Source organism: Daphnia pulicaria, chromosome 9 (genome assembly GCF_021234035.1).
Source record: "Daphnia pulicaria isolate SC F1-1A chromosome 9, SC_F0-13Bv2, whole genome shotgun sequence".
Classification (NCBI taxonomy): Eukaryota; Metazoa; Arthropoda; class Branchiopoda; order Diplostraca; family Daphniidae; genus Daphnia; species Daphnia pulicaria.
Genome location: NC_060921.1, coordinates 153811 through 176496, shown reverse-complemented (window position 1 = coordinate 176496; position 22686 = coordinate 153811). Strand labels below are relative to the sequence as shown.

At 48.5% G+C, this 22686-nt stretch overlaps 1 protein-coding gene across 5 annotated transcripts; it reads left to right on the top strand.

The window, feature by feature from the left end:
- Window positions 1–535: 535 nt before the first annotated feature.
- On the top strand, window positions 536–22625 carry LOC124312778 (serine-rich adhesin for platelets-like). Of its 5 annotated transcripts, none has more exons than XM_046777214.1 (17): window positions 536–735; window positions 909–982; window positions 2972–3080; window positions 3150–6969; window positions 7031–7126; window positions 7194–8889; window positions 8956–9236; window positions 9553–9782; window positions 10974–11147; window positions 12425–12601; window positions 12923–12998; window positions 13584–18890; window positions 19445–19519; window positions 19602–19704; window positions 20345–20573; window positions 21990–22141; window positions 22205–22625. In XM_046777214.1, exons 3-17 carry the CDS (start codon window positions 3027–3029, stop codon window positions 22323–22325), a joined length of 12591 nt encoding a protein of 4196 aa, XP_046633170.1. In that variant the 5' UTR covers window positions 536–735; window positions 909–982; window positions 2972–3026; the 3' UTR covers window positions 22326–22625. The 5 variants fall into 5 exon arrangements, with proteins under 5 accessions (XP_046633170.1, XP_046633169.1, XP_046633172.1 ...); XM_046777213.1 differs by having other exon boundaries at window positions 838–982; XM_046777216.1 differs by lacking the exons at window positions 536–735; window positions 20345–20573 and adding an exon at window positions 21634–21739 and having other exon boundaries at window positions 768–982.
- Window positions 22626–22686: the final 61 nt, after the last annotated feature.

Genomic DNA, 22686 nt, shown 5'->3' with positions numbered 1-22686 from the left:
ATTGATGGCGAAATATTTGTTCAGTTTATTAGTCAGCAGTGATTGTGAACCAATTCCATGTCGTTGTATAACTCAGCTGATAGCCATGGATGGGTGACACACATTTTTCAAGGTGATTGCACACATGTTTAATGTTGTGTGTTTCTCTTTTATCCACTTGGCAAATAATTACTCGTTGCAGGTGTGTGGTGTGACAAAAATAAGAGCCAGGAGAAAATGTTGGAGAAAGCCCCCCAACCAAAAAGAAACGAGGGACTGGCAGATTTTCAATTGCAGCCCAAACGCTAAGCAATTACAGCTGAGCCCATGAGAAGAAGAAGAAGAACATTTCTATATTGCAGGTCGTCGACGTTTCGTGATGAAACGGGAATCTCCTTTCGCCCGAAAATGACGGTACAACAACAACCGAAAAACCCTCGTGTTTGCGTGCGATGGCGGTTTCACGTCTGTTATTTTGGCCAGGTAAGAAGAAGAAGGAAAAAAGAATTATATTTTTTGGGTCTCTCTGTATAGACACACACACCACAGGCTTTCACCACCACCACCCCCGTTGGCTGCGGACTTGTGTGTGACCACCACCAACCGGAGGACTGAAGCCGAGTAGACTCACGACTTGTGTTTCAGTCGACTGCCGTCCACCGTCGAGACCGCACGTTGCCCAAAACACCAAGCGCCAGTGAGGGACTTTGCTCTCCCGCTGTCTTCTTCCCAAGTTTCTCCTCTCAATCCTAAAAGGTGATTTTAAAAAGAAAAAGCGTCGCTATTGCCATCAGCTTTTTTAAATTTGCTATAACCATCTGCTGCTGCTGCTGCCTGTGTTTTTGTTGTCCAACAAAGAGAAAGAAGAAGGTGGTTGCCATGTTCAACGACACCCACCGGATCATTTTTCTCTAATTTAAACCAAAAAGGGCCCCCTTGTTCTTAAGGAATTTCCCACTCGACGACGACTACACCAGGCCGTTTCTCATCCGCCCAAAAAAAGGTGAATATTTGTATTTTAAGTATTTTATCACGTCCCGTAATCAGTCCGGCCGAGAAACGGTACAACCAGGTACAACGTTCAAAAGTCCGTTGACTTTTGTCATTCGTGACTGGCCCGTTAGATTATACATTTTTCGCTATATAGATACATATACAGAGACGTCTTAATGATTTGAAAAAATATTTAGATAAAGAAAGATAAAGATTGTTGAATTTTTAAAAAGGATTTTTTCGGTTTGAGCGTGTGCCCTTGACAGCGAGTTTTTTAGTTCAAGAGATTTTCTCTCGTTCGTTTTGGTTTGTTCATTCTCTTGTGACTGAGACGAACGACGACGACCTGTTTTTTTTAAAACATTTTCTTTTTTTTTTACCTGCGTTCATGAGTCATGGGCTATGGAACCTCTCTCCTTCTATTGCACAGGTATTCGCCTCCTTTTATCTCTTCTCTTTCGCTCCATCGGAGAATAAGAAAATCAGACAAAAAAGATAAAAAGGAAAAGTTTTGTTCAGAAGGGAGAGAGAGAGTGTACACGTACCAAAAAGGGCATCTCTCTTTTCTTTTATAGTTTTTCTTTTTCATTCTTATTTCATTCCATTTATGGACATGCACCCCCCTCAAAGAGAAGGAGAGAGACAAAACCTTATTCGGGCATCTCATCCACAGTCTGTGCATAGTCTCACCGGCTTTCCACTTCACAACTCTCCTCTATATGTGTGTATAACCCCTTTTTTCTTAAATTTTATATTCTTTATTTTTCTAGACATTTCAAGGGGTTTAAATGCAGTTGACGTTATTTTTAAAAATGAACATTTTTTGTTTGTTCTTTTTTTATCGGGTCATTAATGGACTAGAATTGTCGATTGTTTCTTTTTTGATTAGTCATCTTTTTCAGGGGCTTGGGGGCTGGATAATACAAACTATTTTTCTCCCCATGAATATTTAATTAGCCTGTCCAAATGGAAAAAAAGAATTTTCTCTTTTTTCTGTGCCATCATCTTTCTTTGGTCAAAAGAAAAAATGAATCTTCCTTGTGAGGATTCTTTGGCTGGGGGTAGTCGAAGATGCTTTAACGAGCCCGGAATTAATGAGGAGTAAAATAGAAAATGGATTGAATATCCCCCAACAAAATAAGAGTAAAACTAGATCGGAATCGGTGAATATTTGATGGGCCAAAAAACATTTGAAAGGCAAAATTGTTTTGTTATTTATTCAAATGTTGATTGGCTTACATGTAAAGGGATAGAAAAAGAGAGAGGAGTTAGAAATCGGGGTCAAACTATTACGCTGCTGTACACTCCATGATGATGATGATGATGATGTGGCGGGAACACTTTCAATCTCGAAACAATTCGAATTATAAAGAGGAAAATGGATGATTCACGTCGGGGCGTGCGAACCTTTTCTATTTTATTTTTTAAAACCTGAAAATTTAAAACCCCAATTTTTCTAAGCCAATAAAATGTGATGGACGTGGATTAAGATCAGGTTCTACACCCGTCAGATCGAGTCTTTTAAATAATTCTAGTCGATCGATTTCACTTTTTATCCCATTGGATAATTAAAAGTTTTTTTGTTTATTTTTGTGTTTGGAAATTTTTGACGTGTCGAGTTCATTTGCGTTTCCCTTGAACGACGCATTCCGATTTATTTTTAAATACCGAGAAATCAACAGGTACGCATGTAACAAAAAAAATAAAACATATTTTTAAAATTGTTGGGTGGAAAGTCCCACACCAATTGGGTCGTGAGTGGGTGGCTCAACTGCATCAGACTCGATCCAGACATTCCCGACAAGAGTCTCTCCCCTTTAAAAAATAAGAATTTTGAAAGTGAAAGGGTTACGAGACCTTGTTGTTGGGTTTCTGTTAAGGATCACCTGACCTTTATTGTTGTTTGCCTTTTTCTATTTTTTCGTGTGTGAACAAGAAACCAAAAAAGTTTCATGGAACTTGTGACATTTAATTTTGAATTTATTTCATTTTTTCGCAGGATTTTCGAGTGATTCAAAGTTGACTTTTTTATTATTTGCCCCGCGGCTATCACCATGGATACGGTCGACATTGACACTATCGACGATGAGGATGTCCTCAAACAAATGGTCTCTATAATTTTTAAATTATCTGGTATCCCATTTGATTTTTAATTAAAATTGAATTTATTTTTGCAGTGGCAAGTGACGGAGGATTTCGCTGAAAAGAGACGCATCCGCGCCCGGATGTACAAGTTGCGTGAAAAGCGTCTCAAGGATTTCTACACTTCGGATGATGTCATGACGGCCGGAAGTCCGTCGGCCGCTTCCCTTCCGTCCCAGTCGGCCACTTCGTCGTCGTCTTACAATTTCTCGACGACCAGCGCCGCCACTACGACGACATCCATCACGTCCTCATCCGCCATGGAAACGGACGAGACGGATGGAATCAACAGCCAACAGAAGCGTCGCAACGACGCCAATCAGGAGGAAGACGCCGTTAGTGAGAAAATCCGCCGCAAGAGTAGCGTCCGCACTAAACGCTACCAGATGGTATTGGCCGCTTCCGGCGATGCCGACGCATCCAGCGAATCCACCACCACTAAAATGGAAACGAGTAGCGAACAACGGGCCATGACGCCCGACTCGCTTTCCGGCAGTCAACAGCTGATTATGGCGGCCGATGAACAAATTCAAAAGAGCCTCAGCATCCGGCCGGAAGAATTGAGCATTTCCGTTTTATCGGATTCTTCCTACCAGGAATTGAAATCGTCTTCCCATCGCCGAGAATTCCAGGAGGGCGACATTCTCACCATCCAGGAGGTGACGGAAACTTGGAGGCGCATCCGGGAATCCGGCCAATCGAATCCCGTCACCCAGCGCGTCACTTTGACCAAAACGATCCGCCAGAGGGTCTCTGACGGCGCCGTACTGGAGGAGAATGAAGACGAAGTGATTGACGACATTGACGACGACACTCAAGGATCCGGATCGGGCGGAATCACAGCCGTTGATGCTGCCCTGAGGCGATCGTCCATCATCGCCATCACGACGACCAACGACGTTGGCGTCGAGGAGAGTGCCACTGTGGCCAAGAAGAAGTTTGAGACGGGCGTCATTGACGACAACGTGTCCGAGGCGGATTCGCTGGATAATAATTTGCCCGAGCCGGACAATGTGGACACCCACAGTCTGGCCGATAGTTTGGAGTTGAACCAGACGACGTCGACGACGTCGACTTTTACTTCGATGACGACCCAACAGCACCAGTCGATCAACCAGGACAGTTTCATCCGCATGGATTCGGATGTTTCCAATCAATCGGTCGGCAATCTGGAAGAGCAAGTGGAGGAGCTCATTGTTCCGGAATCGAAACCAGCCACTGTGACGACTAGCAGCGCCACTAGGACGAAGCGGACGCCATCGGAATCACCTTCTAGAGGTGGGGCCACAGCTCCGGCCAAGAAACGGGCCGATTCCGCCGAACTGCGCAGACAAACAACAGCGGCATCCAACACGACAAGTCGCACTGGATTGGGCGGAATTAACCGCAACGCTTACAGCTCTTCCAACACATCCAGCGGCGCTAATAAATCGAGCGCCAAATCGCCATCATCTCCATCCGCATCTCTGATCAAGTGCAGCATTCCCCGTCTAACGAGCACGCCCATCTCTGCCCAGAAGGGCAAGAAACCGGCCGTGGCCGATTCGCCGGCGGCTGATGACTCGGTGACGGAATTTTTGCAATTGGAGAAGGAAATCCAGTCGGAAAAGGTGGAAGACGTCAGCAAAACGACCGGAATGAAACGTCCAGTCACGTCGTCCAACAGACCGACGACTCCCGTCTCGAGTCGCAAAGCGGCCGAGCCCGTCTCGACCCGCTCGACGTCATCCAGCCGAGTCACATCCGTCTCGTCTTCTACTCCGGACAATAAAAAAGGAATGGCTGCCAAAACGACCACCAGCGTCAACCGGTCGTCAACTTCAACCACCACCACCACTTCAACCGGAAGGAAGGAGCTGGCCAGTCCGTCTTCGACTAAGCCGGGCTCATCCATCGGCCGCCCAACAATGATCCGCACGGTGGAAACGACCAGGACCATCACCGTGCGTGACCGTGACGAGGATAAACCATGGCGGGTCAATTCCAGCAGCAGCGCCAGTTCCAGCAACCGATCCAAAGGTATTTCGGGCATCGGCCGTCCGGCCCGGAAGGATCTGCACAACAACGTCATGAGTGTTGTGGAAAAGTATGTGGACACTGAAGGCTGCGCACTGCACGGATCCCATCCGCACATCCATGACGACGACGACGGCCATCATCACCACGACGGTCATTCACCATCGCCTCCGGCGCCAGAGGGCCAAAAACCGGCCATTGATGAAGAAGAGCCGGTGGTGGCGCCACCAGCGCAAACGAACGGAGTAGAAGCAGATGAACCGGAAGATTTGTCATCCGCTACTCCACAAGAAGAGGAGACGCCAGTGGCGGAAGTTGTGGCTGAAAGTCGAGAAGAGAATCCGATCCAACGTCCCAAGAAATTGTCTGTGACAATGCATCCGCCGATGGAAGGAGCCGTCGAGTGCGCCACTTCACCTTTGAACAAGAGCGGCAGTCGATTGTCGATCGCCAGTCCAGTGCTGGGCAGCCCGTCGGTCGTCAAAAAGGCTCGCTCCCTTTTCCATTCCGATTCGTTTGATGGATCGGAGGCTCCTAAAGCTCCTGAATCGGTGGCAGCTGCTCAGACGGCCACTGGTGGCACGGCGTCCATCTCTAAAATCCGCTCGTCTTTTGAAAGTTCGTCGACATCCAACACTTCGACCATCAAGAGGGAAAACACGAAGCTGTGGGAGCCGGCCAACCGGATCAACAAGCTGGACCGTCCGTCTTTGGTCAAGGACGTGTCCGATTCATCGAGCACCAAATCAGTGCCCATTGCCCGTCCCAACAGTAACAATTCCGGTTTATTTTCCAAGTCGCGTTCCCCATCGCCAGCCAAGGAGATCGCGACGCCCACGGCGTCTGTCCGCCAACCGACGCCAACACAACAGGAATCGACACCTGTTGCATCTGCTGTTACACCTGCAGATGACACTCCATCCCTGCCCAGCGGAGCCAATCAAGTCATTGAGGATATTGAAGATTTGACTTTGTTGGAAAACATGTTAAACACGGCCACCAATTATGACGATAGGAGCCGCATCCGCGCTCACATCCGCACCGTCAAAAAGAAATTGGGACTGGCCATCTCTTCGCCCATGCCACAGCGGAAAGCCGCACCAGCTCCAGCGGCCGCTGTTACTACCCCCAAACCATCTGAACCGGCCGTCAACCGGAATAAACTTCCGGATTTCAAGAAAAAGGAGCCGTCACCTGTTCCGGTGGCTCCTGTCGAAGCCAAGAAGGAGCCGGTGGTGGCTCCTGTTGCCGAGGAACCTGTTGTCAAGTCCTTGCCAGAACCGGTAAAGGTCGAGCGACTGTTGGAGGACGTTGAAATGAGTTCGTCCGTCTCGACTCTGTCGTCCAGCACGACGACAGTGACGGAAGAGACAATGACGAGCGAGTCGGTGAGCCGGAAGACGTCACTGACGCAGCAGCAGACGAAAAATGTGCGCAAAATTAGTCAGCCGTACGACAGCCGGTCGGAGACGAAAGAATTTGTCCCGCGGGTGGCCGAGGAGCAGCCGACGGTGACGGTGGCCGACGGCGACCAGGTCAACGGTGACGTCACCTCCTCATCAGCAGCAGCGGCAACCTCGTCGGATCAGGAAGGATCTTCCGAGACGTCCAGTCCTAAAATGAGCCGGGCACCGTGGCGTCGCCAGTCGTCAGAGGCCAATATGATGGTCAAAACGCCAACTCACCTGCCCGAGCCGGAATCTAATCCGGAGACGCTCGACATCACTTCCAGTTACGGAACTGGACCCATGGATGAGAATGGACGTCCACTTTTCGGTCTGGGCGCATTGCGTCGTCGTCCGACTAAACCGCTAAACCTTCCCGGCGCCCCGGAAGAAGGTAAAACATTTTAACTTTAAATCATTTCAATCTTATTACAATGACTTTAATTGATTTACAGGTCAAGCTCCGCAGCCGATCATTATTGAGCGATCGCAAACGCTGACGGAATTGCAAAAGTTGCACGAATGGCAAACGATCCAGCAACAGCCTAAAGGTGAATCAATTCAAATTCAATTAAAATAATTTTCTAAATTTTTAATTGAAATTGAATTAAAATAAAGGCGAACTGGAACCGGTGGAGAAGCCGCGTGCCAAATTACGCGACACTTTTACCAATTCGATGGACACGGAATCGGACGGCGATCGGGCCGAGCCCATCATCAGCGAGCGCAGTCAAGCCCTGCGTGAAATTATCCGCATTCACGAGCAGCAAGTGTCGAGCGCCGAAGCTACGGCCGTTGAAGCCCCGCCACCGTCGCCCACTCGCCCCAAAGCCAAACTGAAGGATTCCTTTGTGGCGCCTATCGACTCGCCGGATGAACCCGACCAGCCGTCGATGGAACAGACGATCGAATCACGCTCAGAGTCGTTCCAGACGATCATCAAACGACACCAGGAATTGTCGACTTCACAGGCTCCTACCGGCCCGCTGGCCTCGCCGCCCATGAAACGGCCGGGAATTTTGAAGAAGCCCAAGGATTGGTCGTCACCGTCACCGCAAGAGGTGCCATCTCCCGTCAAAGACGACGACCACGACCAACTGACGTCATCACGCAAGACGTCGCAGGTGGAATTGACGACGATGGAGACGACACGCAAGGCCAGCATCGAGTCGAGCATCGAAATCCAATTGAATCCGGTGCAGAGCTCGTCGATTGTTGTGACGGAAATTCCGGCTTCCGGTTTGATGGATCGCCGCAGCAGCGGAGTGGCCACTCCTTACAGCACGATCCAGTACAACAGTGTCCAGGACGTCAAGATGGACACCCGACGCGGATCCCAGCATCAGCAGCCGCGCAAATTCTCGGTCGAGGTGGAACCGTCGTCCGTCCAGACTCACACATCCAGCGTTACTCTGCCAACCAATCCATCAGCTGTTCCGGCCAGGACTCCTGTCCCTACCGTCGCCCCTGCGCCTTTTGTCTTGTCGGGCGAAACGACGGGCCATTCGATTCGTTCCACTTCGACATTCCAACTCCAGTCGCATTCGTCTTCTTCCGTCGCCGGAAGGAATACGTCGACTGTCGTTGCGCCCACCGCATTGGCTCCTGGCAGGAACACGTCGACTGTTGTTGCTCCTCCAGTGGCTCCTGTGCCGACGGGCGACGACCCGACGCCTTGGCGTAGGAAATCCATTCCGAGAGAGCCGTCGCTTCCGCGAGACGTGGAAGTCACTACTACTCCTGCCGTAGTGGCTGCTCCGCCCACCGTTTCCTCCGCATCAATTATTCCGAAAATGGCCGAGATTCCGCCGGCACAGCCGCAACAGCCTGTCCAGTCGCGAGTCAGCATGGCCAAGCTTTCCATGAACCAAGAGGCCCCGCCTACTCCTCTTCCGGTTCAGACTAGCAATTACTCTCCTGCTTCTCCGCTTCCGCTGCGATCCAACCGGATGTCTTCCACATCCGCAGTGACGATGTCCAGCACCGAATCGACCGCTTCTTCGCCATTCCAGCGGACGGGCAGCATCAACAATCGCTACCGTCCCAGCCAGCCGGAGAACAACGCCCCGTTCGGATCGGGTGGTGAGCCGCGAGTGAAAACTCTTCCGGCGACGGGCGCTTCAGTCCGTGCCCTGGCCCAAAAGTTCCTGGTGTCGGGTGATGAAAAGAATCAGCCGCAGGCGAGCAAATCATCCGCCTACCCCAAGGCCGGTCTCATCTTCCGCTCCAACAGTTTCCGCTCGCAAAACAATGGCGACGGAAGCGGATCCATCGGTCTGGTCCGCTCCGAATCCCTCCGCATCTCCCCCGCTCGGTAATTTTTAGTTTTTAAATTTTTCTAATTGTTTTGTTGGTTTTTAATTTTAAACTTTTTTTTAAGGAGCCGAGTGTCGATGGATCGACAGAGCCAGGAGCGTTCGATGGATGAAAATGGATTGTCATCTAGACGGGAGAGCCACACTTTTGTGTCCAGCAGCGAACGTCGAACTTCTTACAATCAAACGTCGACGGCCACTGTCAACAACGAGCCATCGGCTCCTGTTGCCCCGGTGGAAACGGGGTCGAATTTCACCTCGACAACGTCGAAATCTTTCCTGCAGGATCGCACTCCAGTCAGAGGAATGCAGGACATAATTGGACGCATGCGCGCCGGAGATGCTGGTACGTCTTCATTTTTTCTCAAAAATTTTTCCTTGGCTCCTGGTTTTGTGCTGTGGGGCTCCTCACTTCCTCCTTTTCTAGATCCTAAAAATAGGAGCTGACACACATCCAAGTAGCCAACAACGGGATGGGATTTCTTTGCTATTTCTCGCTAAAGAATCGATCGAATTATTTTGTCGATTCTCTTTTGTCTTTTCGTTTCTTATTCGCCACACTTTTGTCGGTTGCCTTTTGGACGGTTGCGTCATGACGTTGTCGGCCGTCATCTTCATTTTTCTCGTTTCATTGACGTGGTATGTCTTGTGCAATTGTTTAGGATCGGGAGCCGCTGGCAGTGAGGACGAGCGCTCCTTGTCGCTGCTCAACAAACTCATTGGCGCACAAATTCTGGTGCAGTGCACGGAGCAGGCCGCCTCTTCTGCCGGCCTCATTCCCCTTGGTGCAGCAGGTGACAAAAGTGTACTAGTGTCGTCGCAGCAGCAGCAACCGGAAGGATCCGTCCAGTCGTTTAGTTCGTGCACCGAAGAGCGAAGCGCCGACGGAACGGTAAAAATCATAAAATTTAAATTTACATTTCTACTTGTCCATTTTGGCTCACGTCCATTTCACCTGTCCCGTTTTCAACGACCGAAAAATTTAAAATTTTGTTTTTGGTTTTGTTGTCGTTCAATTAGAAACGAAAAAGGGTCAGACGGGAAAAAGAGTCGGCCAGTCTTTATTTTTTGGGGTGGTGGCCGGCCATGTCAAGTTGCCAGCGGGGGCAAGGTTAGATCCATAAATGAGCGCAACCCTCCCAAACTTGAATTTTTCTTTTTATTTCGTTATCTTATTTTCGGGTGAGTCATCAAATTCGTGAAAAGTGACACAGTCAAAATCCATCCAGTCCCGGATCAAAACACGAACGCCGTTTCTTGATGGAAATTCACGTTAGTTGTGTGGCTTTTCTTATTTTCTTGGCCTTGATCCACCGACCGAACTGCGGTGGCGTGTCAAACATTTGACTGGGCCAAATCATCTCTTTTGAAAATAAGAAAAAAGAAGTTTGGAGCATTTCAAGTGGGTCAAGTGACTTGTCTTAATGGCCACCAGCCACCCAGTTAAATGAACGAGTTGCAGACATTTGACTGGGCTCCTTAGATGGCCATCGTTTGGCAGTTGTGGCCCCGTCATTTTCCCCTTTGGGCTAAAAAATGGGAAAAAAGATAAAAGGAGATTGATGATTATATTCCATTGGCTCTTTTTGGGGTTGTTGTTTATTATTTTATGTCGTTTTTCCCATTTGATTGATGAACATTAGTTTGAGGGTTGTTGCTCTACCCGATTAGGTAATGTGCAAGTTGCCTTGTGTCGTGTTGAATGGCCAAAAAGGCGTCGAGGCTTTTTTTCCCAGGTTCTCCTGGACAGACAATCGAATATGGTGAAAGGTTGGCCGGCTAAAGCCCGTTACTTTTTTTGGGTTCTGGGCGACGACTGTGAATGGATGTGGTTGGCCGCCAACTGATATGGGCACGAGCTTTTCTTTCTTGTTGTTGTTGTTGTTGCACTTTTTTTGGGATCGAGTCAAAGTGTCAACGACGTGTGATGGATGGCCCTGGCCGGCTTGGCCATCACACCAACACACGTCGCGGCAGATAGTAGCAGAGATAGTAGCAGACGACGCCAGTGGCTGCCATGCAAAGTCAAAGTGACTCACTGATGCAAACGGACTAACCTTTTATTTTAATTCTTTACGTGCAGAGATTGAGCCGGACAGCGACGCAGCAACGGACGGGATCGTCTTTTGAATCTGGACAGGACGAGGACAGTGGCACGTCGTGGACCCGTCGCTCATCTTCAACGGCCAAATTCCAAACGACTCGAACCAGCACCGTCCAGCATCCAACCGCCACCCAACTCGCCATCGATGACCATGTAAGACAACCACCACTACCACCCAAAAATATATGACAATTATGGCCGGCCAGCAGAGATTATATTCACGGCCCATTTGGCTGTGAATCTAATCCGATATGAATGGCCAGGTCCGGTTTCTCTTCTTATGGGCTCGTATATTGGCGTCAGGTGATATTGGGGCGACTTGGCCTTGGTCTGTTATTCGCCACTTGGCCGATTTTTGGCACAACCAAACCAGTCAAGAAAAGGGCGGCAAATTCAAATCTTGTTTTGCAATTTTGGGTCGTTTTTATGTTTTTCTTTTGGGGCTTGGGAAATGAGAGCGACAGCCGGTAGACCGTGAAATTGTTGGGCGAGTCTGTAGGTCGAGCACGCGCTACTCTCTGCTCTCTGCCCAACTTGCCCGTCTTGTTTATTGTTGTATTTTTAAACGTCAAAAGTGGAGCAAGGCGAACTGGGGGGCAGCAGCAGCACCCGAAAATGTTAAAGGGAAGAAGAAGAAGATGAGGTGGTAGGGAGAAGAAAAGGGAGGAGTCGTCCCCATCTCAAATAAAAGGAGCGACTGTTGCGTGGCTGGGTGGTGCCCATGTAAGGGCAGTCGCCACATCTCCCACCCACCCACAAGTCTGTGTGGAAGAAAAACAAGTTAAAACAACCCGTGCAACCAACGTGAAAGTCTCGGGAGCCGGTTTATTTTTAACGGGAACCAACCCAGAGGACTCTTGTTGTGCACGAGGGTGGCGGGTGGGGCCGTCTGTTTTTGTTTTTCTCTCCCCTCCTGCACGAGCAACTGGAAAAAATAAGAAGAAAAATTTGTTGTTTCTCTTTTTCACCTTTGGGGGTTTTTTTTCTGGGGGGGAGTTGCTGGTCGTCGTCGATGTGCGGCGTGTCTGTTTTGTATTATCCCCTTGCCACCACCACCGCACCCAGTCGCATTGGCTGAGTCACAGTCAGTCCGTCTTTGGCTGCCGTTCCGTCCGGTAGACACTTGGAGAAGAACAACTATAGAAATCCTTTTATTTCTTCTTTTAATTTTCATTGCCAAGAAACACGGCACGTGTTTTTCATTCAATTTCTCACCAACAAATTATCCCTCCCTCTTTTTTCTACCCCCCCCCCCACCTACCAATCGCCGAGTGTACACGATTTATATCATTTTGACGGATGAAATTCAAGTGCCACTGTGACGAAAGTTGGAAAAATTAAAAGAAAAAGTGTCTAATAACTGGCGTGTGTCCTGCGGGTGTGTGTGTTGGTTTGTTTGTTTGTTTTTCGGTCCCGTTGGGATTTTTCAGATTGGAAACGGCGTGGGAATTGTTGGAGGCATTGGAATAGGCACAGGAATGGCGCAAACTTCTTCGTCTTCTTCTATATCGGGAACAGCTGCCGGCCGGGCCGCCACTACCGCGGGCTGCGTGATTGACGGCATCGACATCAGCACGTGCACCGACGATTTCAAGCTCAACGAAATGGTAAGGACCAAACGACAACCGAAAATAATTGAACAATTCTGGGACTAAAAAAGTAAATAAGAAAAGAAATTTGGATTTTTGTTTATTCGAGTCGTTCGTGAGTTTTGCATGGCAACGGCCCTGTGTGCAGCTGCACACGTCTCTTTTGTTTGGCCGTCTCTTGTGAAGGAAGGAGAAAGTCTATTTATAAAATGAGTGGGCGGGAAGTAAAAGTAGAAGAGAAAAGAGAAACGGAAAAGATTTAAGCAAAATTGACCGCAGAAATAAAATTCTAAATTTTGTATTTTTCTATTCATTTCTTCTGGCCGCGTCAATGTCCAGCTGGATAATTGCAACGATTACGAGACGAGACGTCAACTCCGCGCCCGCATCAAGACTCTGCTCAGCGACGTCAAAGGTAAAAACCCCACCAACAAAGCCACGCCCATTTTATCCTTCTTCTTTTATCTTTTAATGAAATTCAAAAGTCGGCGCCAAATTTTTGCCAAAAATGTTTTTTCCTTTTTTTGAACTTTTGACTCGATCAAGTGTGTGGTGTGTGTTTATGTGTGTGTGTACGTGTGTGAGTGTGTGGCGATACACGGGAGAAGGGCCTGACGGCCTGATTGAACATTAGCCGGTCACGTGCCCAGCACACACGAACGAATCGGCAGAGAAAACTCCCAACAAAACGAAATAAGAAACGAAAACGCGTTGGAGGGAAAAGATGGAAATTTATTTTTGTGTCGAGTGCAACTAATCACTTCTTCTCTCCTATTCTCCTATTCTCCTATTTCTTCCTATTTCACCATCTCATTTTCATTCGTTCATTTCGAATTAACCCAATTTATTGTTCATCAATTAATTCAAGTTTGGGTTGTTGTTTCTTATTTTTCTGCCGTGTTATATAATCAATTTATCAAAATCAAAACCAATTTCTTTTCCCTTTGGTGGTTTGGTTTGGTGATTTTTTCCTTGGCCAACATTTTTTCTAAATTTCCAGTCAACGATGGCGACACTCTTCTTCCTTCTTGCTCCCAATCTTCTTCCTCTTCCGTTTCATCTTCTTCTTCTTCCGGCACTGCCAACTCGCCAAACGTGACGCTAGTCAATCAGGTCGCCAACAGCGACGTCATGGACTGGGTCAGACGACAGGCTCAGACCCTTCACTCAACGACAAACGACAGCAACAACCAACAACAACAACAAGTTGAAGCTCCTCCTCTTCCCAACGATTTACCTGCCCATCCAGCGGCGCTTCAGTCGCAAGAAAGCGGAGAATTGTTCGACTCCGGCACGGAATCGGGTGAAGATTCTACGACGCAATCGAATCACAGCCAGTCGGATTTGAATTCCTTCATGGCTAATTTAGCCAAACTCTCGCTGGAACAACACCAACCACAACAACAACAACAGCCAAGTCTGCCTTCGACCGCACCGCCGGAAGAGACGATTCCGGCTGCGCGAGATTTCCTCCGCCAAGTCGACAGCGTTTTGGATCGACTGAAAACGTCACTGCAACCCGACGATTTGGCGGAATTCAATGCCGGACCCTCGGCGGCTGATCACCAAGAAGTTCTCCACCAGCACCTCGCTTCCGGCGGATTAGACAAACAGTGGCGGATTCATCCGCAACAGCAATCTGAATTGATTGGGCTCATTGACCGGCTGAAAACGTCGTTGAATCACCTGCAGGCCACCGACAGTCAACCCGTCGCACCGGTTCCAGATCCGCCCGTCCCAGCGACTCCGCCCGTCCCTGCCACACCGGTTCGATCCGTTGCAACTCCCGTCCAGTCGAGTCCAGCCAAACAGTCGCCGACTAGGACGAAACCGGTCGAAAGTCCGAAAGTTGAAGGGAAGACGGGCAAAGCGACGGCGACCATCACAGTGGCCAGTCCACCGGGATCGGTCAATTCTTTGACGGGCATCACGTGCGTGAAATTGCGGGCGAAAACCTTCACGACGGCCCAAGTGGAACGGCCAGTATCTCGACCCAATTCCTTTTTGTTGAACGTGTCCAGCAGCGATCCAGCCGAGCGTCAAACGAACCGACTGTCGTGGCGTTCCAGTTCCGAGCCCAACACGCCCGTCACCAGTCCCAGTCCCACGCCAACGCCCAGTCCACTCCCGCCTCCCAAAATTCATTGGCGATCGCCCAAAGATTTCCTGGCCACGACAACAACGACGACGGCCTCGGCTGCCGTTTGCCGACCCGTTTGGTGTCGTGACACGTCCAGCAACAACAACAACAATTCCAGTTGTGCAGCGCCGGGCAAAATCAAGTTGCTGGAAAAATCGGGCATTCGCGGTCGATTTGTCCAACCGGAATTGAATCCAGCTCCTGTCGTCACGCCTAAAATTCCGGCGCCGGCCGTCCGGTTGCCTTCCTTCTCGTTGAATAAAGTCCAGCCGGCCTCGCCACCGTCGCATCAAAACTCACGACCGCAGACGCCACAGACGCCTCAAACTCCTCCTGCCCAGGTAACGGCCTTGACTCTCCAGCAGCCGGCCCGGCCTTTGCAGAAACAGAAGCAACCCGAACGGCCTGTGCAGAAACAACAGCAACAACAACAGGCCGAACGGCCCGTTGTCCAGTTGAAACAACCGGAACGGCCAGTTGACAAACAACAGAAACCGGTTGAACGGCCGGTTGAACGGCCGGTGGAAAAACAGAAACAACCGGAAAAGATTGTAGAAAAGCAGCCGGAAGAAATCAAGAATTCGGATTCTTCCAGCAGTCTCAGCAGCAGCCGGAATAAGAGCAACAACAATTCCAACGTTCCCTGGAAGGTGAAATTGGCTAAAAAGAAAGCGGAACGATCTCAAACGACGACCGGAATGGACGGGCAAGTCAGCGTCGATTTGAGGAAATCCATCCGCTTGGCGGCTGCCACCCGCAAATCGATGGAAGACATCCGTGCGGATGCCGCCGAATCGCCGCCGGCCTCATTCAAATTGAAAACGTCGGAGCCGTCGGCCTATCCGTTGCTGAAGCAGAAATCACTGGGCGAATTGTACGCGCCCAGGTTGCCGAAACCTTTTATGCGGAGTGAAAGCGTCGGCGCCGCTGGATCATCTCCGTTCAACACGCCGGATATCAAATCGAGTTCGCTGAGGAAATTCAACTGGAACAGCAGCAGCCGCAGCTCGTCGGTCGACCGGATCGGATCCATCGATTTGTCATCCGCACCGCAGACTCCGCTCTCACCTGATCCGCCCTCACCTGTCGTCATGGCAGCCGGTCTCATGCCCAGCAAATCGGGCCACAGTTGGGTCCTCTCCATGAAAGCTGCTCCTCCTGCGGCTCCTGACAGCCCCAAAGTGCAACAACCTGTCCAGGCGGAAGAGAAGCAAGTGGAGAAACTGGTCCAGCAGGTCAAAGCGGAAGAGAAGTTAGTTCCCAAGGAGCCGGAAGAGAGCGAGGAGGAAGAAGATGAGGAGGAGGAAGTGGTGACGGTTGGCGTTTTGAATTTAGGAGCCAAAGAAGCTGAACAGGTCAAGGCTCCTGAACCATCCGCATCTTTTGTTCCGTTGGAGGAGCGACAGACGAGTTTGAAAACGGATCCTTCGGCCGTTTTGTTCACGCCGGCCGAAACGTTGCAGATCGCCATCCACAAGGCGGCCATTAAAGCCTCGCTGAGTCGCCAAATGTCGGAGCGAAACATTGGCGATCCTTCGTCGCCATCATTGGCTCCTGAATCGCCAGGGGCCAACAAGAAAACTCATCCGCTGGATGGAGCCATTAAGCCCGAAAAAGCCAATCCGCTGGTAGAAGCCGTTCAGAAGCATCCTCCTCAACTTATCCGGGCTAAAACGTCGCCCAAATTGACTCCGCCTGCATCCGCTTTCAACTTTAAATCCGCACCTGTCGCGTCTCCTCCTCCGGTTGCTACTCTGCCGGAAGCTCCCCAGAAAGCAGCTGATCCACCAGTGGCGCCAGTCGAATCCAGCGACAAGTCCAGTTCAGTTCCTTCCGTCGAACCGGCGGAAGCTCAGACAATTCCGCCTTTATTGAATCCAGCGATTCAGAAGGAATTGCAAAAGGCGGAGCAGTACATCAAGGCGGCCATGGCTCCTATTCCCAGCTGGAAGGAGCGAGCCCGTCGCAGCAACACTGTAGCTTTCTCTTCCGGCCCTGGATCGTCTTGGCGACCGGTCCAGGCTCCGTCGCAGATGACAATCAAGACGGAAAACGACCGCAAGTTTCAGAATCTCTTCCAGAAGAACGCCGAGTCGCATTCGACCGGATTGGGCCGCTCTCTGCCTTCCGATCCTTCCGGCGGAGGCATGTGGACCAACAAATTTTCAAACATCCGCTCGTCGTTCGAGTCGCGACCGAATTCGACGGCCACTACTCCGACGCAGAGTCGCAGCCGCCGGTCGAGTGCGGATGACAACCAAGCCACCCAGGTTCCATCCATCACAGCCGGTCATTTGCAGTTTCAGATTAAACCGGAATCGGAGAAGCCGACCACGCCCCAATCGCCAGTGATTCCAACTAAAACGACGAAACCTTTACCAATCCAGCCGGAAGTCAAACAATCGCCGCAACTGGCGCAGAAACAATTCAAACCTTCTCTGCCGGAAGTGAAGCAGCAGCCACCACCCAAACCAATCAAACCGATTGAAGAGCCGGCGAAACCTTCCGCCAGTAAATTGCCTCAGCCGGAAGAGCCGAAACCGGCCATCAATATGCGGATGATCCCAACTGCATTGCCGCAGGCCAGTCAGATCAACGGAGCCATTAGAAGTTCTTCCGTTGGGGGGACATCCGCACTGTCCCCGCTGGTCATTCGCAAGCGGCCGGAAGAAATGAAAGAAACTCCGATCCAGCACGTCCGCATGACGGTCCAACCGTCCACCCAATCGCCAACCAAAGTGGTGGCCCCTGCAGCGGCGACGTTGGTCCAGTGCCCGAGCATCCGGCGGTTGCGAAACGATCGCTCCTGTTCCTCGGTGCGGACGCAGTCGAGTTTCCGGAGCGATTCAAAAGACGACGAGGATGAGGAAGAGGATCAGGAAGGTGACGACGAAGCCTCTTCTTCCACCTCATCCGACGACGATGACGATGAACCCGAAACGAATAAGAAAACGGCCTTGCCATCCGTCAAAGTCCAGCCGCCAACTCCGGCAGCCACGACTTCCGGCGGATCCATTTCCGGTCTCAAAAATCTGACGAAAATTCTGCAGAAATTCTCGGTGCCGGACGAGCCGCCGAGTTTCCCTCAGTCGAGTCGATTGGTCAATTCCGGAATGATCAAGAAATCCTTTTCGTCGCATCAAATCCGCTCGACGACGACGCCTCCGGCTTTCCTGGGCGGACTCAGCAGCCACGACCTGGGCGGTCTGTCGCGCACTAAAAGCTCGTCGACTTTCGGCCCAGTTCCTCCTTCCTCGTTGACTCTGACTGGATTGAGAGCGGATGCCATCCATCTTCCGGCACCTCCGCCGGATGCCAGTCATTACGTGGAAGCGCCCGGTCCTACCTTGGTGGGCCTGATGGCCCGCAACGTGTCAACCATGTCGTCTGCCATGTCGACAGCGGGCAGCAGTAACAGCAACAGCATTGCCAGTTCGGCCCGGAATTATTCGGCGGCCAATTTGAAAGCGGCTGCGACACCACCGGATCTGTCGCCCACCAGTTTACTGATGAAGAGCGTCTCTTCGTCCAGGATCGTCTCTGAAGCCAAACAGCACCTGGAAAGACCAAAGAGTTTAGTATTGAACACCAATGCCAATTCGCTGGCTCCGCCGGAAATGTCGCCCGGAATGGTGCGCCGGAATCCGTCGGTGGGCACGAAACAATACGAGGCCTCGCTATCACCCGACAGCGCTGAGAAGAAGCAGCGTGAAATTGCCCAGTTTTTCGGCTCGGCCACTTCTATTCCGGCCGTTTCTCCGCTTCCGGTTGTTCCTCCATCTCCTCCCACTGCCGCCAGGGCGATGGCCGCCAGCAGCAGCGTGACAAAATTGAATCACCATCACGCCCGATCGGTGCTGATGAGCCGCCAATTGTCACTGGACAACAATTCCGGCGGCAGTGACGTGGACGAATTATTCAATCAACTTTTAGCCGATCAAATTCTCAGTCCGGAAGCGGCGGCCGCTCATCGTTTTGTCGCCAATCCATTAAGCCTCGAGGCTACAAGTGACCGCAAATCTTCGCCATCTGTGGGCGGGACGAGTCGAAATAAATTCGCCGACCGTCGCAAGGCCTGGGAGGCGTCGACGTGCACCAGCATGACGTTGCATTCGAGTCTAATGATGCCCCCCCAGGCAACAGGAACTACTTTTTCGTCATCCGATGGCAAGTTGTCAAGACTGTGCATCCCCCCCCAACCACCCGCTAGCATTTGTTGGACTGTGCCAATTTTTCATTTGACTTGTTGTTGTTGTTGAATCATCAATTCTGTCGTTGTTGTTTTTTCTTTTTCGTTTGGAAACACATCACACGCGCTCCTATCAAGAAAAACATTCCAACCCCATCACCTTTTGATTTGATTTTATTTCTTTCCTTTTTTCTCTTTCATTTTTTGACGACCCATCAACTCATCCAATTATTTTTCGATTATTATTCCCCCCCACCGCAAGATGGCATGTTTTAACCTAAAGAGCATCAAAATGTCTGTCCGTTGTCCTTTTTATTTTTAATGGAATTTCGGTGATTTGTCATTGGATGTTATGGGGAGACGGTATGAAGCACCTTGACTTTGTGTGTCTGTCTGTTTGACACTGTCCAGAATGCAAACACCTGCATTTTTTCTATTTGTTTTTTTAATTTCTTATTATTTTGGTTTTTTAAATTTTTTTTGGCGCCAAATTTTTAATGGTTTTGAATTTTTGGTTATTTTGATCATCCAGGTCCGGCTGACATGATCCAGCGCAGTAGCATGAACAACGCATTCGGCTCTTCGACCGTCCAGTCCAAAACTGAAGGTATGCTATCCGTCCATTTTCTGTTTCAATCCAGCCAACAACGAAATAATTTTATTTTGTTTTATTTAATTTATTTGATTAGTGACGACGACGCGCCAGTCGAATTTCACTCGGTCGGGTCAGCCCGGTCAGTCGGCGTTCAGCAAATTCCAGCAACTGGATCAATCCATCAAATCGTCGACGAGGTAAAATAATCCAAACCTCCTTTCCTCTCTATCTCTGCTATCCCTTCTATGCAACCCACCCTCTTTACAAGGGGTGTGGGATGTTCCAAACACAAAAAAAGAGCACGTGATTTTGATTATCTTCCCAGCCTCCTCCCACCCACAACAACAACAAGAAAAAGACGTGTGTGTGTTTTTGTTGTTTGTTTTTGTGTGTTTTCCCCGTTTGTTTTTATTTTATTTTTTCGACATTTTTGCACGCGGCTTCTTTTTCGTGCGTACGTGTCCAACACCAGCCAGTGCACACGGTTTCACCATTTTTCTAAATTTTTTATTTTTTTAAATATTAAAAAACTTAATAATTAATATAATAATCCTATATTTAGCCTTTAATATAATATAACTGTATAATCGAACTAATGAAAAATTTAGCAATCATAGCGCTACTCTCCTTTCTCTCTACACTCGGATATAAGTTTAAAAATAGAATTATTTAATAGCCACCAGCAGCCAACCAGCCAGCAATCCATTAAACTTTAGATGGTCATTTACAAGTAGCATTTAAAATGTATTCAAAAAAAGAAAATTAATTCGCCCCCATAAAACACACAAACTTGAAAGAAAAAACGAACCAAAACAACAATCCCGACAACTTGATTAGTAATAGCAATAGCGCCACAACAATCTCCATGACAACCACAACAGCTGGTGGCGTTATTAGTGGTGTTGGTAGTGGACTGCTGGGTGTCCCGCAACAGGAGAAACAGCCTAGCCGGCCGACCACGCCCAATTTTTTGACCGTGCCGGCCAGTCCTAGGCCTCGTCTCAACACGGCCGAGATCAAAGAGCGGATGCTAAAATTTTGCAAACGAGCCACCGTCGACTATCAGGTCAGCACAGCTCTCGTTCGATTTTAGCGTTAATACCCTCCTACTCCTCCACCACCACCACTTGCAATTGATTCGTTTATATTATTTCGATTGATCATTCAAATGTCATTTCATTTTATCCACAAAAATTCCACACGATTTTTCATTAGATGGTGGCGGACACAACCAAAATTCTTTTCCTCTTTTCTATTTCTTTAATTATTATTTTTCTCCTCTGCGCTATATATCAGCTGATTTGTGTGACTCCCCCGAACATTTATTTTCCCAATTAAACACAAAATTACGCGGCCGATTTTATTTTCAAAAAATGCAAAACACAAAAGAAAATTTAAAAATTTTTGTGTAATTACTAAACAAAAAAAAAGCTTTTTTTCCTTTGACTCGATCAAATTGTGCTATTATTTTATCGCGTTTTTATTTTCACGTGGAAATTTTGATTTAATTATTATTATCTATTCATCACATTTTTATTAGGATACAAAAAATTCAGAAAAGAGAAACTAAAAAAAATCAGTTTTTGATTGATGGGGTTTGTGTGTGCCAATACATTGTCGCATTGCTTGATTTGCTTTTTACGTGTTGCATGATGATACGTGTACCGACAACAAACGTCTACCGATGTCAGACCCAAAAAACAAAACCAAAATAATGTTCGGCACTGATTTGAAATAGGCCGTTGACTCACACATTAAAGCATCTTTCCCAACAGCAACAACTGTAGTTAAATTTCAATTGTGTCCAATCAATTCCAGGTGAGTTTTAAATGTCGACTCGGTAAGTTAGTTTGTAGAACGTCTTAAAGAAAAAGAAAATGTCATTTGTTTGTGTACAAAAGTCTAGCCCAAAACTTTTTCTAGAAATTCCTTGTACAAATTCAATTGAATTTGATTAAAGAATGCGGAGGTTTTTATTATACTACGCAGCGTGTATTAAAACGAAGAATTGAACCCCCCCCAAAAAATAGATATGAAATGTGGACGTTGGTAATCTCTGATGTAATGGGCTCTAGTAGTAGTAACACGCTACTTCCTTGGGCTACTGTTGTATGTGTGTGTGCTAGTGGCGGACCAATGCAAGGGCTGATGGGTGGCGGATTGTCTCGCTCTGCTTCCGGTATCAAGGATTTCCTGCTCCAGTGGTGTCAGTCGAGAACGCGCGGATACAAGGTTCGGATTTCTTCTTTCTTCCTTTCCCTTTTTTATGATTATTTATTTATTTTCTCCTTTTCATTAAATTAAAAACCTTAAAAACCCCAAAAATAATTCGGTCGCTTCATTTGTCCATTTGGGGGTTGACTACACTATAATATCCTGGATTCCTTTCGATTCCCTCCCAATTCCTTTTGATTGTTCTCTTGTCATTTAATTTTTGATTCCGTGTGACTTACCTATTAAAACTGATTGATTGGTTGTGTAGAACGTGCAAATAGAAAATTTCAGCTCGAGCTGGAACGACGGGCTGGCATTCTGCGCCCTCATCCATCACTTCTACCCGGACGCTTTTGATTACAATCAACTCGAAGCCAAGAACAAGAGATACAACTTTACCTTGGCTTTCAAAACGGCAGAGTAAATTTCATTTTTTTATTTTTTTATTCAATCAATTTATTTAATTCCTTTTAAAAATAAAAGTGAAAAGGCCGGCATCGCTCCGTTGCTGGACGTGGAGGATATGGTACTCATGGCTCGTCCCGATTGGAAGTGCGTCTTCACCTACGTCCAATCTTTCTACCGGCGTTTCAAAGACGAATAATTATTCTTGTTGGTTTAATTGACAAATTTGGAATTTTTTGATTATCAAATGATGTGCCCACCCCCGCCATTCTCTTTTTCTCTGTTATTTTATTATTTTTTACTCCCCCCAGCAGAAATGAAAAATGCTTGCTGATATTCTTGCCCAGCCCGCCGCCCGCTGCTCCCACCTTTTTCAATTTTCTTTCCCTCCCATATACCTTTTCCCAACGGTATTATTATCAAAATGTCTTTAATTGTCGGTCGCTAGGTAGCGTCACTTGACAAACGCTTGTACGAGCCCACCGCTTTCATCATTATTATCATATCGGAAAAAACACGAGCCAAAATTCAAGAAGAAATTAAAGGGGCAATCATTTCAA